This window comes from Populus euphratica, unplaced genomic scaffold (genome assembly GCF_000495115.2).
Source record: "Populus euphratica unplaced genomic scaffold, PopEup_1.0 scaffold534.1, whole genome shotgun sequence".
In the NCBI taxonomy this organism is placed as follows: Eukaryota; Viridiplantae; Streptophyta; class Magnoliopsida; order Malpighiales; family Salicaceae; genus Populus; species Populus euphratica.
Window position 1 is genome coordinate 125,973 of NW_011500408.1, and position 17,467 is coordinate 143,439.

At 31.1% G+C, this 17,467-nt stretch overlaps 2 protein-coding genes across 4 annotated transcripts in view; both read right to left on the reverse strand.

The window, feature by feature from the left end:
* LOC105114484 (probable pectate lyase 8) overlaps positions 1–3,687 on the reverse strand; it is a 4,879-nt gene extending 1,192 nt beyond the window's left edge. The window contains exons 1-4 of the mRNA XM_011011036.1: positions 3,446–3,687; positions 3,178–3,229; positions 2,782–2,849; positions 5–647 (exon numbers count right to left, since the gene is read on the reverse strand). Coding sequence (XP_011009338.1) covers positions 5–647; positions 2,782–2,849; positions 3,178–3,229; positions 3,446–3,546 — 864 coding nt within the window. The 5' untranslated portion in view covers positions 3,547–3,687. The remainder of the gene's footprint in view (positions 1–4; positions 648–2,781; positions 2,850–3,177; positions 3,230–3,445) is intronic.
* Positions 3,688–16,482: 12,795 nt separating this feature from the next.
* LOC105114485 (zinc finger protein 7-like) lies at positions 16,483–17,418 on the reverse strand. Of its 3 annotated transcripts, none has more exons than XM_011011037.1 (2): positions 17,326–17,418; positions 16,483–17,162 (listed from the first exon to the last, which is right to left on the reverse strand). In XM_011011037.1, exon 2 carries the CDS (start codon positions 17,158–17,160, stop codon positions 16,621–16,623), a length of 540 nt encoding a protein of 179 aa, XP_011009339.1. In that variant the 5' UTR covers positions 17,161–17,162; positions 17,326–17,418; the 3' UTR covers positions 16,483–16,620. The 3 variants fall into 3 exon arrangements, with proteins under 3 accessions (XP_011009339.1, XP_011009340.1, XP_011009341.1); XM_011011038.1 differs by having other exon boundaries at positions 17,382–17,415; XM_011011039.1 differs by lacking the exon at positions 17,326–17,418 and adding an exon at positions 17,261–17,281.
* Between the last annotated feature and the right edge of the window lie 49 nt (positions 17,419–17,467).

Here is a 17,467-nt window from a genome sequence, read left to right on the forward strand (position 1 = left end):
TGACCTCGTTATGGTGAGTGAAATAGTTGTTCGAAATGGTAATGGCTGTTGACCCTATTATGGCATCAATGAGGCCATCTGCGCAATTTGAAAGAGAATTGTGATCAATCCAAATGTGGCTTGCTCCAAAAATGGAGATACCATCTCCGTCAGCCATAGTTCTCCAACCATAATGGCTAGGCGAGCTACGAACCATCGCATTGCCTGTCCTCTTACAATCATGTATATGGAGACCGTGAATTATGACATTTGAGACAAACTGGATGGTGATACAAGCCCCGTTGGCAATGTGGACATTGGTTCCACGAGCATCTATGGTCTTGAAGCTGTTCATGATAAGCTCTTGCTTGAGGGTAATCACCATGTCCCTCTTGAACACAATCCACAAAGGCTGGTCTTGAATGACAGCATGGCGTAGAGTCCCTGGTTTTGGGTTAACAGGGTCATCATCGCCAGGGTTACTAACGACATAGTATTTTCCATCGCGACCTCCGACAGCATTGCGTCCAAAACCGATGCCACATTTAGCAAGGCGCTTTCTGTGGAGTTGCCAATGGGGATCACATCGCCAACAATCATCAATAGGATTGCCCGTTACGCATGAGAAAAATCCCAATTTCCTCCTTTCAGTGCTGTTGCGTATGCTCCTGGTAAAAACAGAAATCACAGTTATGAAATTGCTATCATCATCGTCTAATTAATCAAGTTGTTCCTTTCCTTTTTCCATGAATTGACATCTGAGCTACTAAATTATCCACTAGTAACCAGTCTGAAGTCCAAGTTAAAGCACGTGTAGCAGAAAAATAAGAACGAAAAGGCCAACAGTTATGTACAATTATCGCAACAACATTAAATGTGTTCAAAGTCGCGGACCAATATAGTGTAAGTATTTAATCAATCACTTGGAAGTTAAAGCAGGCTGTCCCGCTTCAAGATGAATACCATGTGATGGGAGATGGATACGGTGCGTACGGAAAAGCGTGTGATTCTCTCCCTCAATTTGCTGTGTAGGAAAGAAATAAATGCAAGACTGGGGGAACTAATTCCTGTCTGTTACCTAGTGTGTCGGTGGACATTAAAAATGTGGACATTTAGTGAGGTACTTAGTGTGTCGGTGGACATTTTTTGGACATTAAAAATGTGGACATTTAGTGAGTTCATGGTGGCCCAATTGGATAAATTGAGCAGCTGCTGGATCAACAAAAAGGACTTGGATAAAGGCATACGGTATGAAACCAGATCTGTGCTATGTGACTTGTACCTCCTGTCTCTTGACAGGCTGGAGAATAGGAGCAGAATCTAAGTTGTCTTCCCCACCTGGTGTTTTTACAGGGCAATATACGTAATTAATACAGTTCCAATAAATCTAAAATGTGAATTTTAGCCTTGGTGGAAAAATTTATGAATTTGTAATGGTGTGAAAGAATAACAACAGCTCAATTCTTTAGAAGTGGGACAGAACTTGAGTGAAATTGATTGTAGAATTTAGTGGCAACTGGAGGTGGAATCCTATGTTATATATAAACAACGCAGATTAGCACCCATAATTTGATTCAAGAAACTAACTTGTCAGTAAAATTAGAAGACTCAATGCAAAAGGACATAAACTCTACCATCAGAAGGGTTTGGCATGCTAGATATCCTGCAATCTGGTAAAGCAAAAGTCAGCATGCAAAACGGCATCTCCTCTGGATTATTATTTTTTTTTCGTTTAATGTACACTCAAACTCAACAATGACTTCTTAGAAGTCATTAAAAAGACCATTAAATAATCACAGGAGCATTTGATATAAAGCTAGTGTACTTGTGAATGAGATTTGGACTGGGAAATAAATTAAGGGCGTGGTGCGCGGATCTCAGGACATGTGCATGTGCATAAACTGGCAGCAAGATTAAAAGGTGGAAGGAGAGAACGCTAAAGTAGAGAACATGGTTGTTGATTAATCCTCAAATGATAGATGGGAGCTTCTTGAACAATACTTTAAAGGGTCTTTTATTTATCACAAAAACCGACAGTAACAGAGAACAAAAAAGCGCATAGACATTAACATGGATGAACCAAAACAGCTAGAAATTATCCTTAGATTTAAACAAGCCCTCTTTTACCTCTTCCCTTTTCTTTGCTTTTCCACCTGATTAGTAGTTAGTAACGCGTTTTTCTCAAATTAATTTGACGTATCCTGTATTGAGGCTTCATATATACCATTTGTCATTGACTCTTTTGACTGAAACTTCGACACCAGTGAGGTAAAAAATACATCTAACGTTCCGAAAGACCAGTAGAGACTATGCTTGATATACATATCCTATATTTATTTATTTATTTATTTTCTTTTCCCCTTAATATCTTCAAAACCACAGGACTACTCTTCAACAGTTATAGCTTCAAACTAGCCACGTCATTTGTCGTTGACTCTTTTGCGTTTGACAGGAATTTCAGCACCAGCGAGGTGAGAATGACATCTAATGTTCCAGAAGAGCAGTAAGAACTAAAAACTATACTTAATGTTCAATAAAGAAGACTAGATCAGGGTTTACTTTTGAGTTTAAACATGCACAAGTCATGTGGTCTCTTCGTAGCTCGAAAATTTAAGAAGTTCATTCAATGGAATCACGAGATTTATGGAAATAGAACGGCATGTGCCCAATAAAATAATAACTTAGCATGCATTAGACTTGCTCTTAATAATTCTCATAGGAAGAGGGATCCAAAATAAATAATAAATAATAAATAAATTAAAAAACCAAAAACAAACCAGAGAGAAGGAGAGAGGCACTCACTCATCAACCATTGCAGCCACCTCCTCTGAATCCTCTACAGTATGCTCGTTCCATGCATCATCAGACCTGAAAACATACAAGTAAATCTGAATTTTAATTCAAGATGAAGAGATTTACACATATTTGATGACTAATTTAGCCTCACAAAATCCTGTTGCTCGAGTAAGGTCATTTTCGTACATTAAAAAAGACCCAAAGAGTGCGATTCTAACAAATCCAAGCATAACGAATTAACGATCGGTCCGGATTAACTTTCCGGGCGCGATCTCAATGGCTTAAAATTAACGGATGTTAGATAGATTCCGCTCGATTTCATCCAACGGTCCGAGTCCCACCATTTTCAACGTTTACGATTGGGACCTCTGTTGAGATTTTTAACTTGTCTGTTACTCCCCCCTCTGCCATTGACGAGTTCTTTGAGCTTAGCAACTCCTGCGTTTCCTTCAACCTGATAGAATAAATACAAAATATCATGACGACTCTGTGTTGAACACTAACATTTTCTTGTTAATTCATTCAATGCACTAGAATTAAGCAAATAGAAAATGCTCGTATACGGAGATTCTTTTGGAGCTTGCAATGAATGAAGATCACGGTGATTCAAATGTGAACAAAATGCATCTCTGCAGTCTTCTATACTGAATGAATTCTCATCAAGATGTACCTCAATTTCAGTTCGTCTTTCTCTTCCGCAGCGTTTACTCTCAGAAACATAACTAGAACCAGCAATGTCCATGTACAAAAGCATCTTAGCGAAACCGCCATTGTTGAATCAAAGAACACACACTCTCTTATAATTGCTCTTTCTATTCTCTCTTTCTCTAGAAAAGAGAGAATCTCTCTGTTTCTTTTTCTGTGCACTGATGAAGAAGAAGAAGAAGATGGAGTCAGAGAAGAGGTGAAGCTGAGCTCTCTTTCTTATAGTGAAAATTAAACGTCTGTCAAGCCTAAAATCACTTGCCTAACTTTTTTATTTAACCCTCCTTTTTAACTCTAGTTAAGTCAATTGACCCTCTCATATTAACCACATTTAACCGCCACCCTACCTCCCTAACCGCTACTAACTGATTTCTTCTCTCTCTCCCAAAGACAGAGTGTGAGAGAGAGAGAGAGAGAGAGAACCCTTAAGCCTCCACGTCTCATGTGTGGCGGTCCATCACGTGCCTGATCACCTCCTCTCTGACACATCAGTTCACAATCACTGGGGACCACCGCGGCCTTCTCAGCTTATTTATTTTGATTTACCTGTATTTGCTACTCGCTTTTGACGTTGAGTTATTGATACTCGCTAGTTATGTTTGCCACGTTGTCAAATGTTTTTGAATATGGTTTCGTACGGATTCGTCTGTTGATTGTAATATGTACGTCGTTGACAGCTGTCCTGCTCATGAGTACGGTAAAAGGGGTCTATGTTCTTCAAGGTTACTGGTTCTTCCGGTTTGTGTCTCTGTGCAAATTCCCCCGTCAAATGTTTCCCGCTAGTTTACCGCGCTTTGACTCGTGTGATAGGCTTTTTATGTGTAGCTATTACTGGTTAGGTGTACTGTTCTATACAGTGGGCTATTTTTTTTCAAAAAAAAACCTTAAAATTTAAAAGTGTTGAGTTTGTTTGCAAAAGAAAATTCAAGAGTCTTGTCTCTACGGTACAGATTCAATAATAATATTTATAATATTAATAATTATATATAACATATTTTATTCAAATTCATATATTTTTTTAATTTATTAAAAAAATTATGGTTTTTATTTTCATAGTAATAATATTTTTAAAAAAATTAATAATAATAATTTTTAAATTTACCCTTCTAATTAAATTTATATTTGTTTTTCAAATTTATTAAATATTAGATTAATAATATTAATTATAATAAAAATAAAAATATTTTTAATATAAATAATAATATTAATAACAATATTAAACTTATTCAAGAGTAAAGAGTTTGATTGCAACCCAAAATATTAGAACTAATCATTTTCTCTTGAATCATCTTTTAAATATCATATATATCCTAATAAAAAGATAATTTCACCCTCCCCGCAAGCTTTGCAACTCTTTATTGTAAAAATAACTCTATTATTATACTGTTATAATTTATAGTATTTTGTATAATAGTAACAAAAAATTTTTAGTACATTGTATAATAATAATATACTATTAAAAATATTATTATGTTTTTTTTAAAAAATATATTTATTTAAATATATAAAAATCCCTAAATCTATAGCTATTAGCCACATTGACTTACCTGATGCTAGATATAAGTTATTAATCATCTTAAATAAAAAAATAAATCAAATTATTAGAATTAAAATATTAATTGATTATTCTATAAATAGATTTTATTCCTATCTAACTTGAATTTTCTTAGAACATCATTGTTGATACCGTTTATAAAAACCTAATAAAAAGTCAGTACTCATAGGAAGAAAAAAAAACCCAACAAATCACTTTAGAACACATTATTCTCAATAAAATTTAAAAATAAAATAATTATATCTTTAAAATCAGTCTAACATGTATCTGAACTTGAAATGTGGTGGGCATCCAAACCCATCTTTTACACATATTGATACGAAAATAAAAGAGAGAGGAGTTTTGAAGCTATTATTTTGTATCACAACTGAATCTGACTAGAAAAAAGGTCTCAATCTCAAATCTGGCGTGGCTTCAATAAAAATCAAATCATTGCATCCTTTTTCTTGCCTTTTTTGTTTTGAGCAACAGTAGTATGATTAGACATTCAATGTACAGCCCATAACGTGATATGGGTCTCCATTTGCCTTTCCCAGTACGTCTGTGGCTTCAAATGGTCTGTTAATTAGTTTTCTCAGCTCGAGAGCTCTCACAAATCTAATGGATATAAGGCTCATACGAGATCCTTGCTATTATTCCATGTGATTTCACTTACGCTCTATGCTATCCAATTGTTGACGCAAAGAGTGCTTGCAATGAGCTAGAACACAACAAATTTGTGCATCTTTACAATTCAGAGGTTTGAGTTTGGTCGTAGTTAAAACTAGAAAGGTTGTGATTGTTTTTTAAATATTTTTTATTTTAAAATATATTAAAATTATTTTTTTAAAATTATTTTTGATACTAACACATCAAAATAAATATAAAAAATATATTAATTTAAAAAATTAAAAAAACACATTGTTAAACACTTTCTAAACTTTTTTTTTTTTTTCTGTAACACGGGGGGTTGCTGTAACACATCACTGACATAAGATCAGCTTATTAACAAAAATAAAATAAAAAGAACAAATTTTCACCCATTTCCCTTGTTTGTCAAAATTAGGGTAGACAACAATTGCCACTTATGTTCGTAGTCATGAGAGTTTGCGTCCCTGTTAAGCAACAATAGCTGTGACTAGTTCACAAAAGTAATAATGGCTATAATCATCAATATGAGGTGTGATCTCCTCTATTATTTTTTTTAATTTATATACTATTTTGGTGAAATTTAAACATATTAATATTGAGCTAGTCATCTAAAGGCAGATCATCCATGAAAAAGCCACCTCTTTTCACTTTTTTTTTTTTTAAATTATTATTATGTTTTCCCAGCCTGGGTTTTCCCAGTCTGAACCCTTAACCTTAAAGGCTTTCGATAGTCAAAGCAAGTGCAAAAGGTTACGATCAAGGCCAGCGTTCATCAATCAATCATTTTAGAATCTAAATTAGTAGTTTAAACTCTTGAATTAAGGTTATTTTTTAATATAATATTAAAATTTCTTTGACCAAATATTTTAAATTAAAATCCTTCTATTTACATTATTTCTAAATAAATTTAGTACAAACACTTGCACAAGTCTTAAATCTTAAAAGTTTTATTTGAGAATTTATGCTATAATATAAAACCATTTTAAAGATTTTGCATATCATATAAAGTTTTGGGTTGGGAGAGGTTTTTTTATTTTATAATATTGATTCTCATTTTCATATCATATTTATGTTTTTTTATATATATATATATATAATTAATTTTTAAGGGATGTAATTCAACTTATCAGATTTTATATTTATTTTTTAAAAATTATTAATTTAAATTTTATAAATATCAAGATCACTAAAAATTTATATAATCATTAATTTTAAAATTTATAAAATTATTGGAGATACTTAATTAAAAAAACATATACAATCACTTCATCAAACGTGCATGTCCTTGCAAAATTTAGATGGAATCACCCCGCATATTAGCTAGCCAATCCCTTGAAATGCAAGCCAGGTTGGCCCCCATGAAGTCTTGGTGTTTTGCTACCCCCACCAAAGCCTCGCTCACTTTGATGTTTCCGCTTCTGTATTCTGTAGTGTTAAATTGAGGGAGAAGGTGCAACGCAGACAGCAGTATTGTTGAAGCAACGTCTTGCTGTCAGAAATTAATTAAAGTAAGCTTGATAACTTAATCGGCTTCCTTAATCACACAAGAACTTAATTGACATAAAATTATGGAGCATGTCTTGGACCCTGCACGCCACTGATCTTGAGTTCCTGAATCATAAACATAACAAAAATAACTCTTACAAGGATAATGAAAGCCTGTCAACGTCGACTGTTATTACTCGGATTAGAAAAAACTCTTGACAAGGCACTTGTTTAAATGCTACTTTCAGTACTTGGATTGTCTAAGGAGAAAATAAACAAATAATAATAATAAAAAAAAAATACTTGCATTGACTGTGCACAACATAGCAAGGGCATGGCAGCCGTGGTGGATTTTTTTTAGCCATTAATTAGCGAGGTTGATTTCTTGTTCCAAAATGATGGTGAAAGAGAGACTTTTGGACTTTTAGCTCTAGCACCGCTTCGTTGCTTTATTTACCTACCTCTCGTGATGATTTGCAAATGTCATCAACTAAAAATTCTGTTCTAAATCTTTGTTTTATTGCGATTCGTCTGTGTTAATGGTGCGGGAGGGTCAACGTCCCTTCATGTTTGTGTCTGCTGCTGCACTGGGAGGAGGGGGGAGTCAAGAATGTTTTAATTGAATCTCTGGAAATTGCTTCAAAATCCAAGAAATGTGAAAAATTAAGATACATAACACACAATTTTGTAGTTGTAATGAACGTGGACCACCATTTCATTCAATTCAAAGCTCCACAAGAACCTTGACTAGCTAAATATTGTACGTACTGATCAACTCAAGTTTGGTGGTGAAGTGAACCACCCACAAGAACCATATTGAAATGGCACTCACCATGTTTATAGCGCATTCCATTTTCTAATTGCTCGAAGCAATGCCTGGCCATAATTAATAATCAGTGTGTCTGTACGAATATATATATATCCATTGAATGGCATTATTTCCGTGTTGCCTGCGCATCAGAATGCATGTGCATGTTCCCTTATTTGGTCAAATATACAACTTCTAAGTTGTAGTTAACGTGTTACAAGAGGTTTCAGGGGGACGTTTCCGACCAACTTCACTGGTAAAATTGAATATTGATCAGAATCGAACTGTGGTTGGTGGGGGTTAGCAGCTGGTTTGTTTATTTGGTATGTGGATTCTTCGTTGCCTGCACAACTCGAGAAAATAAAATAAAAAATAAAAAAAGTCGCATGTCTGTGCGCCGCTAATCAGGGGAGCTAGAGCCTGTTAATTGATTCCTTCCTTAATACGAAATGCTAATCCCACCAATTTCTTCATCTCTTTGATAAAACAAAAGTTGGTAATGAAACTTGTGGGAGTTCATGTTGACTCCTTACGTGTTTTTTAAAATAATTTTTCATTTGAAAATGAATTAAGTGATTTTTTTTCATTAATTTGATGTATTTTTAAATAAAAAAATACTTAAAAACAGCTAGAAATGTGCTCTCAGGCACCCGATTGTAATTTGTGTTGATAGGTCTGAGGAAATGATAGTGATCAGTTGCTTATATATCTCCACCAACTCCTTGCTAAATTAGTCGCTTCTCCACATTCAAAACATATGATGAGAAACCATTATTAACTCGACAAAATGGCAAGCACATGATCTATTATGCTTGAATCAAACACCCGCAAGTCAATCGTTAATTGCTCCTGTCCTCCTTCCACAGCAAATGACACAAGTCGTCCTTGCAAAGATTTATGGATCGACTTCACATTAAACAAACAAATAATTAATGAGTGTGGAGAGTGACTAAGTGCAGTTGCCATGGTTCCACACTGTCCATTCCTATCAAAGAAAACCAGCAGAAAGAGGGAACAGCCAAGATGATCATGTCATAAAAAGACAACATCTTTGTTTTGTCAATTTATATATAAGGTTTTAAAAATAGTTCTATAGTAATATTTCCACAAATTAATAGCCCGAATTCAAGATAAAACTACCTTGAAAAACAAATTGAGTTTTTTCTTTCCCAGCCAAATCACAAGTCGTGATTGACCTTAGGGAAAAGGGCGCCAGTTCTATTGGACTTCCTTGTGTCGTTAGGTTTATCAAATCAGTCAAGAAACTAAGTCAGAATTCATCATAGTTATGAAGTGATTGTTTTACTAACGCCAACCTAACTTAGCTGCTTTTATAAACCGAACACTTTGCAGTCTACAAATACCTAATGGAGCACTTGTGTAACTCTTATGTCATGCATGATTGATTTAAACTAGTTCTTTCTTATATATATGCAGTGAAACCAAACCCAACACTCTGCGATAGTCATGATGAGCGGAGGTCAAACTTGTAGATGTTTTTGGAAGATGAAATTAAGATCAATGTGGTAATTCAACACCAGAACTAGTTGGGGATGAGGGCATAATTTTAGCTTGTTAAATACCAACTCATTAAAGCCAAATAATTATATGCATGTTCACGGATTTGGAAAAACTTCAAATTGAATTAGGATTTTTCATTGATGCATCTTAGGCTAAGGTGTTTAGGTTTTGTTGTTCTTCACTCTCACTACAAAACAATTTCTTTATCAAGTTCTTTATCAGGATAGGAGGACTCCCTTTAATGCTTAAGTCACTAAATTATTTTGGAGGAAAATGTGTATATAAAGATCCTGAGAACAAAAATTGCAAGAGGGTATATTTTATGTTGGTCATTTGTAGTGTGGTTCTTCATCATATATTATCAGCCAAGAGCCACAATATTAACGAATAGGGGCTGTCCTTTTGAACCAAGATCCATTGGTAAACAACGTTATCCACTAAACTGATAGGTGTAATTTATTGATTGGAATGCGATCAACAAGATCTTTCTCTTTACTCTTTCTTTTCCATTGGTTTTCACTCTCTTCTTTCAACATACGAGGACCTAAACATAAAATAAAATAAAATTATAATTAAAATATTAACAAAAATCTACAACCTACAAGAAAAATACTAGGAAGAGGCCTGATTTATTATGGATTGAAATAGTTAAATAACTATTTTCTTGTCTAATAAAAGTAAATTGTTTATTAGGTGTTGTTGTGTCATGCACGGTATCGAATGGCGGGTTATGCTTCCTAGATCAAATGAATTTTAGATTTATTGGTACAAATCATAGAATTATGATTTAAAAGAGTTTAGGAATCACCACCTAATATTATAGTCACTAAAAAATCTAATGGTTCGCGAAGATCTAAATAAGAGGACTGGTTGAGTAAGAAAAAAACATATCACCCCTCGTAAACTCTATATATGGTAAGCTACCTTGTTTGATTACGCAAAGTCATGTTTCTATTCGTTATTCAACTAAGGTTTAAGAAAAGTCTTCATCAATAAAAAGATCCTTAACTTATCAGGTTAAAAACCTAATCATTTTAAATTCCAAAAAAAGTTTGTTTAAAGTTTAAGAAAAGTACTCCTCAGTAAGGAGATTTTTATCTCATTAGGTTAACACTAACCATTCTAAAGCCCACAAAATAAAATAAAAATGGTTTTTTATTTGAAATTATGACCAAGTCCTAATAGATAATCATAAACTTGTTATCATACCCATTAAATATGAAAAATTGCAATTTATATATATTTTTTTATGAAATATGCATAAATTTTTAAAAGTTGGCCATATGCACGCAAAATAAAATATATTTTTTTATTTTTTAAATGAGAATTTGTTTTAGAATTATGGAATTTTAGAAATTTTAGAAAAAAACAGGTATTTTTAGTACTAGGTCAATATTTTACAACATAAGTCTATAGCCCTAATATTAAGTAAAATTGTTAGAAACATATACGAGGGAATCACAAATAATTTTAAAATGATCCCTGAATTTTTTTAGGATTTTTAAAAATTATTTGAGGGTTTATTTGGCAAAAACACAAAAAATGAGAATATAAACATTGTTCGAAAATCAGTATGACTTGTTTGCCAAACACGTCTTTGTCTAAAATTTAAAGGCTTAAAAAATATCTTAAGGACATGCTTTACAAACATAACTTAAAAATAAAATATTATGTTTTTTCTTTGATAAAAATAATTATGCAAAACATTGCCTTAGTAAAAAATGGGTTTCACCCGACCACATGGATTACGCTTCCTAGCCCAAAGACCTAAACCCATAAACACGAACTAAAACCAAAGTAAGAAAATAAAGATAAAAGGGGAAAACATTTGAATTTGCTTAAGAACTTGCGAAGAAACTCAAAAACAAAGATTCTAAAAATAAACTTAGTCAAATCAAAATGAAGGCCTATAGAAATATAAATACATTATTCAAATAAGAATATAAAACTAAATCATCACGATAATCAAACAAATATCATGATTATTTAACTTCATGCAAAAAATTAAACAAAAGAAATGAAGATAAAAAAAAACCCTTTAAATTGGTGTTTTTAAGTCATAAAAAACTTAGATTAAAGATTAACAAGCATGCGAATGCACATGTAAGAACTATCAATCAATTGAAATGACTCGAAAAACAACAACACAAGTAAAGTTCAATGGATAAATGTCAGCCTAGAAAAGTCAGCAAGCCCAAAAGGCCAACAAAAGATCTAAAACAAAAAATTACAATAAAACTAAAAAAAAAAAACACAACTTAAGCCTAGCAACCTAAGCTTAAGCATGCTTACCATGAATTATTGGAATCATCAAAACAATTAAAAAACAAAAGATTAAAGGCCAAAATAAAAAGCAAGAACCATAATGAGAACAAGTAAAAAAAGCATTTCTCTATACATAAACATTATTCTATTGATTATAGAAAATGTATATATATTATAGGGATCAAATGTCATCTGATTTGAAAGTTCAAAACTTCACATTCATTGATTGGAAAGTAAGCTCTCGATAAACTTAAAATTGTCAAATATAGGGGAAGTTTATGAGCAACAAAATGTTGCTGAGTTCATTGAGCCAAAAAAGGTATAAACATCCATTGAGGATAATTGATCCTATAGACGAGGTGTTTCTCAATCCATTAATGGTGGTTTGAGTCTCTAAGGTGGTTGGAGATACTTTATTCATTCACCTAAAGGTGACAACTTGATTAGCTTTCTTGGCTGAAGAAGAGGACAAACAAGGACTAGATAAAGTGTCGATCATTCTCTTCAAAATGTTGCTAAATTCATTAAGCTAAAAAAGGTATAAATATCTATTGAGGATAATTGATCCTGTAGAGGAGGTGTTTCTCAATCCATTAATGGTGGTTTGAGTCTCTAAGGTGGTTTGACGATACTTTGTTCATTCACCTAAAGGTGGCAACCTGATTAGCCTTCTTAGTTGAAGAAGATGACAAACAAAGACTAGATAAAGTGCTGATCATTCTCTTCATTAAAGATGAGAGACATGTCATTCAGATTAAACCCTAGAAATTAGGGTTTTCTAATTGGAAATTTGCACACTTCAATTTGGTCTTTGTTGTTTCAATTCTAGAATATGCACTCTCAACTGACCTTCAAATTTTTTAATTTTTGCAATCGTACCCTTGAAAACTTTAATTTGACTCCTTTGATTTAAATGTCTTTTTCAAATTGATCCTTAGTTTTTAATTTGTTTAATTTGACCACTATCAACTATTAAACTTTCAATTTCTTTCAAGATGACCCTTGATTTTAAATGATTGTAGTCCTTGAACTTACACGTATTTTACACTTTGGTCATTGATTTTGAGATACTTCAATTTAGCTCTTAATTGACCCCTGAACTTTGCTTTTCTTACAATTTCAACACCAATTTCATTTCATTAAACTTGTAAAAATTAAACATGGTCTTTAAAAATTTAAATCATATCAATTAAGCTCAAATTAAGCTTCCAAACTTAATTTATTACTAATTAATTATTTAATAAAATTAATTTGACCGATTAAAAGTCTAATTAAGTTATTGTATTTAATTAATTATTTTAATTTGGCCTAAATTAATTTATAAAATTAATTAAACATTTAAGTATACTTATGATTAAATCAAATTACCCTATTAAAAATCTAATTAGGTTTAAGTAACCTTGAATTTTTATGCAAATTTGTCTAATTTGTTTTTTAAGTTTACCTTGAATTTGAATTTACACTGCCTTTTATATTTACATCTTTTAATGGTGCCATTGAATTTCTAAATAAAATCAAAGATCTAATTTGGTCCTTTCATCTCTCATTTATGCATGTGCCAATCAAGTCGCTTGCCTTCCTATATTTTTTCCGACCTTTATTTTCTTCTTTTTTTTCATTTTATTTAAATGAAAAGGATAATTTGAGGAGAATCTAAAATTGGATTATAACAGAGGTCATTGAGTCATTTCACAAGGATCATTTGTCATTTTATATTTGAGCAAGGACAACTTGGTCTTTTTAATTTTTTTGCACTATTAATTACTTAATTGCCCTTAAAGGAAAACATAGTAAAATAATTTTATTGTCTTTGAAATCAAAGTTTCCTTACTTTGCCTTCGAAAGCTTATTGTTTTTGACTTTTTGTAATTATCATTTGTCTTAAGAGAAATTTGGTATTTTAATAATTATATAAAAAAAAAGTTATTGGAACATGCGAGTAAGATGCTTCGTTTTGCTCAAACAACATATATAGTGGTTTATAACGGATAAAAATAGAATTCTTTAGTTTTTTTTATTTATCATGGCATGGCCTCCTTTACAGGCGGCATGTGTGATGTGATTCTCTTTGGTTTGATTCCTTATTAATTTCTACACCTAACTTTCCAAAACTTCAGAACAATCCCTCAATTATTTTTTCTTTGAATTTGATTCTTATTCTTTCAGCAGATTTTTTTTAATTTGAATTATTTATAGATTTTAAAAAAATTAATCTCATCCTCCTTTAATATTTTAATTTGACATATTTCATCTTCATTATTTTAATTGCTTTTAATTGATTTTTTTTTATTTGATTTTTTTTGTATGATTAATTGTTTTTCATTTTATCTTTTTTTTTTAATTTTTTTGATAAGTCAAATTTGATCCTCATTCTTTTATTACTATTTATTTTATTTGAGATCATTTTTAAATTTTTTTGTTTACAATTTCATCCTCCATTTTTTATTGCTATTTTTTACTTTGATAAATTTTTTAAATTATTATTTTTCTAATTTTATCTTTTTAACATTGAATTGAACTTCTTAATTAAGCCAAAGTCTATCATTTACTGGATTGTAAATTTTTTGAGATTACCCTTGGTTTAGGAGATTTATTTGGTTCATTTTTTTTTAAGATCAGTTTTTTTTTTTTAATTTCAACCTTCAACATTTGATTTAATTAAAGACTAGATCCTATTATTTTTGTATTTACTTTTTATTGGATTTTTCATTAACTTTTAAAATAAATCTGATTATCTTGATTTTTTTTATTTGTTGATATTTGTTAAATTTAGCCTTTTTTTTAAGAAATTCTTTTTTTGAATTAAATTAAACCAACTGCTTAAATATAAGCATGTTATGCTCTAACGATATTTTTGTTTACTTAGATATAGCTTTTTTTTGTATTTTTTAAAATTATTATTTTTTATTTTTTGGCTTTTGTATTTTTTAAAATTATTATTTTTTCTTTTTTGACCTTTAGTATATGGTTTGTTAGAATTGAGCTATCTATTATGTTTAGATTTATATTTCATAAGGTTATCATAACATCATATTCCAGATCATAGGTTTCGCAAGTTAACAATGATTGATCTGGATCAAGTTAATGTGTTATAATCTCAATCAATATATCATCATCTCAATACCTTAAAAGTATTTTATCTAGTATGCATTGAAATTTTTACTTTATGTAACATATTTAGAATTTTTTGTAACATTAAAAAAAAAATCTAACTTGTGGCATAATGCTAGCCAAGAATATAGTAAATAACTAAAACTCAAAGGACCAAAATAATTTTTTTGAGACATCTAAGGGTTGAAATGTGAGGGAAATAAAGTTTTAGGGCAAAAAACATAAACATCTAAAATTGCAAGGGTAAAAAATATGATAATCTAAAACTTTAGGGACCGATTGAACTTTTCACAACATCCATTGAATAAAATGTGAGGAAAATGAAGTTTATGACTAAAATGCAAGCAACTAAAATTATAAGGATCAAAGGATGGAAAAAAACTACAAGGACTAAACTATACTTTTCTGAAAAAACTAAAACTATAACAACCAAAACTACAAGGACTAAACTATACTTTTCTAAAAAAACTAATACTATAACAACCAAATATAAAAAAAATAAAAAATTATAAGAACAACAACATATTTTTTCAGCTACAAGGTGGTTGCACGGTAAAATACCTATTTTTTTTTTTAGTATATCAGTAATGTTCCAGTATATTATTTAAGAGGTGGAGCACGATTGCATATCAATATTGGTGTGAAATTTAATTTTAGTATTATATCAAAGACTCAAAGTTTATCAAAAATTACAGAAATTGTGATTTTATACATAGCGATTGACTAGTTTTTTTACCCACACAATATCAAGCTAGCACAAAAAAATATTTTATTCAAAAATAAAATATTCGTAAGCATATTTTTTTATATATTAGATTCACATGATAATTCATAAAATAATTGTTAATATTATTATAAAGGTTCCTCTAACATCGATGGAAGCCAGCCTTAGTGACCCAGTCCCATCATTTTCTCAATAAGGGTTATAAAGGTTAGTCATAAGTATTAAATATCAAATTTTTTCCTTTTTATTAAATATTTGTGATCCAAGAATACATGCAGGGATAAAAACAGAATTCCTACAAAAAACAGAATTCCTAAAAAAATTTTCTATGAAAAAACAAAATCAACAAAAATATTTTTTTAAAAATTCTTGAATTAAATTTTTTTTTTAATAAATAAAATGACAAGATAATTTTATAAAAAAATAAAATATTAAAAAATAATATAAATTATATCTTAAAATTTTATTTAATAATTTAAATTATTAGATTAATATAATTTTTTAATATAGCATCAACTAAATAATTATAAATTTAAATTTTATTATTTTTATTTATTTAATAAAAAATAAATAAAAAATATAATAAATTTATCTAAGTTTTAAAATTAAAAAAAATTATTTTAAAAAAATATAAATAACATTTTAAAATCACTTGATAGTTTGAACAATTACATTAAAAAGATTATTTGATAAAAAAAGAAAAAGAAAAAAAAGTTACTTGTTTATCCAAAGATAAAAGAAAAGAAGAAAACTGAAGAATTGACATTAGAGATGTGTTCTTAATGTGATCTGAAGAAGAACTTAATCTTGATTAACACATAAACCAGTCTGATGATTAGTTTACCACAGACAAAAGACAAAAAAATGTCTGGAGGTCAAGAACCTTCACTATATGAAGAACAAATGATTATGAAAATTGAAAATTAACTACTCTACAATTACCTTTATTCCATAACTAAAAGTTAATTAGTTCTCAAGCTTGTTGCTACAAAAGTTAATCCAGCCCATACGGCCTAGGTCATTATCTTACCATATTTTTCTTCATAAATGAAGAGACAAATCAAGTTTCTGATCTTTATCACTCCTGATCCCCATTTTGGGATTGCCGTTCCCCCTTGAAAGATGTTGGTTGGACCCACCTTCGTTGAATCCATTGCATCTCATGCTCCTTTGCCAGTTCAAGAAACTTTGGTCATCTTCTTGATCATATTGACGATGCCTCCTGCTCCCATAAAACAGCACATTATCAAACGTGGCTGCATTATTGGATCCAAAACGATCGGAAAACTGGTGAGTAGGAGGACACGGGAGGGTGGCTGCATGAGCAGTTATGTACAGTGAAGGGTGCAAGAGCCCTAAATGATGACTAGGAGCAAACATCATTGGGAATGTTGGTGGTGGGAATATTTCAGATGCTCCTTTTGCCTTCCTTGCTGCATTTCTCTCCTTCTTGTGAGCATTTTGGTGGCCTCCTAAGGCTTGAGAACTGTGAAACTTTCTTGCACAGAATAAACAAGGAAACACTCGTGCTGTTGTGTCTTCTCCTGCATTGATTGGACAGACCTTTTCTTCGGGCTCCATGTCTGCTACCAGGAGAAAAAAGAAATCATCGAAGGTTATCTCTCATCATGAAATAAAAGTCACAAAATGGACTGTAGTGAGACTAAAACGAAAGAGAAACCTTTCTTTTCGTTAAAATTTATTGTATTGATAAAAAAAAAAGGTTGAGAGGACACAAGGTAAGACCTTGAAGAAGAATAGCAGATAAAATGCTTGAAAAGAACGGCAGAAGGACGAAATACCCAAATGTGCTGACTTGGTGTTTGATATATACTTAGTTCTCAAGAGTTGGAAGATGTGAGGAGTCTCTGTGTAGCATCACTAAATA

Coding starts and splice junctions, on each gene's coding strand:
- LOC105114485 (XM_011011037.1), bottom strand. CDS start 17,160: ATGGAGCCCGAAGAAAAGGTCTGTCCAATCAATGCAGGAGAAGACACA.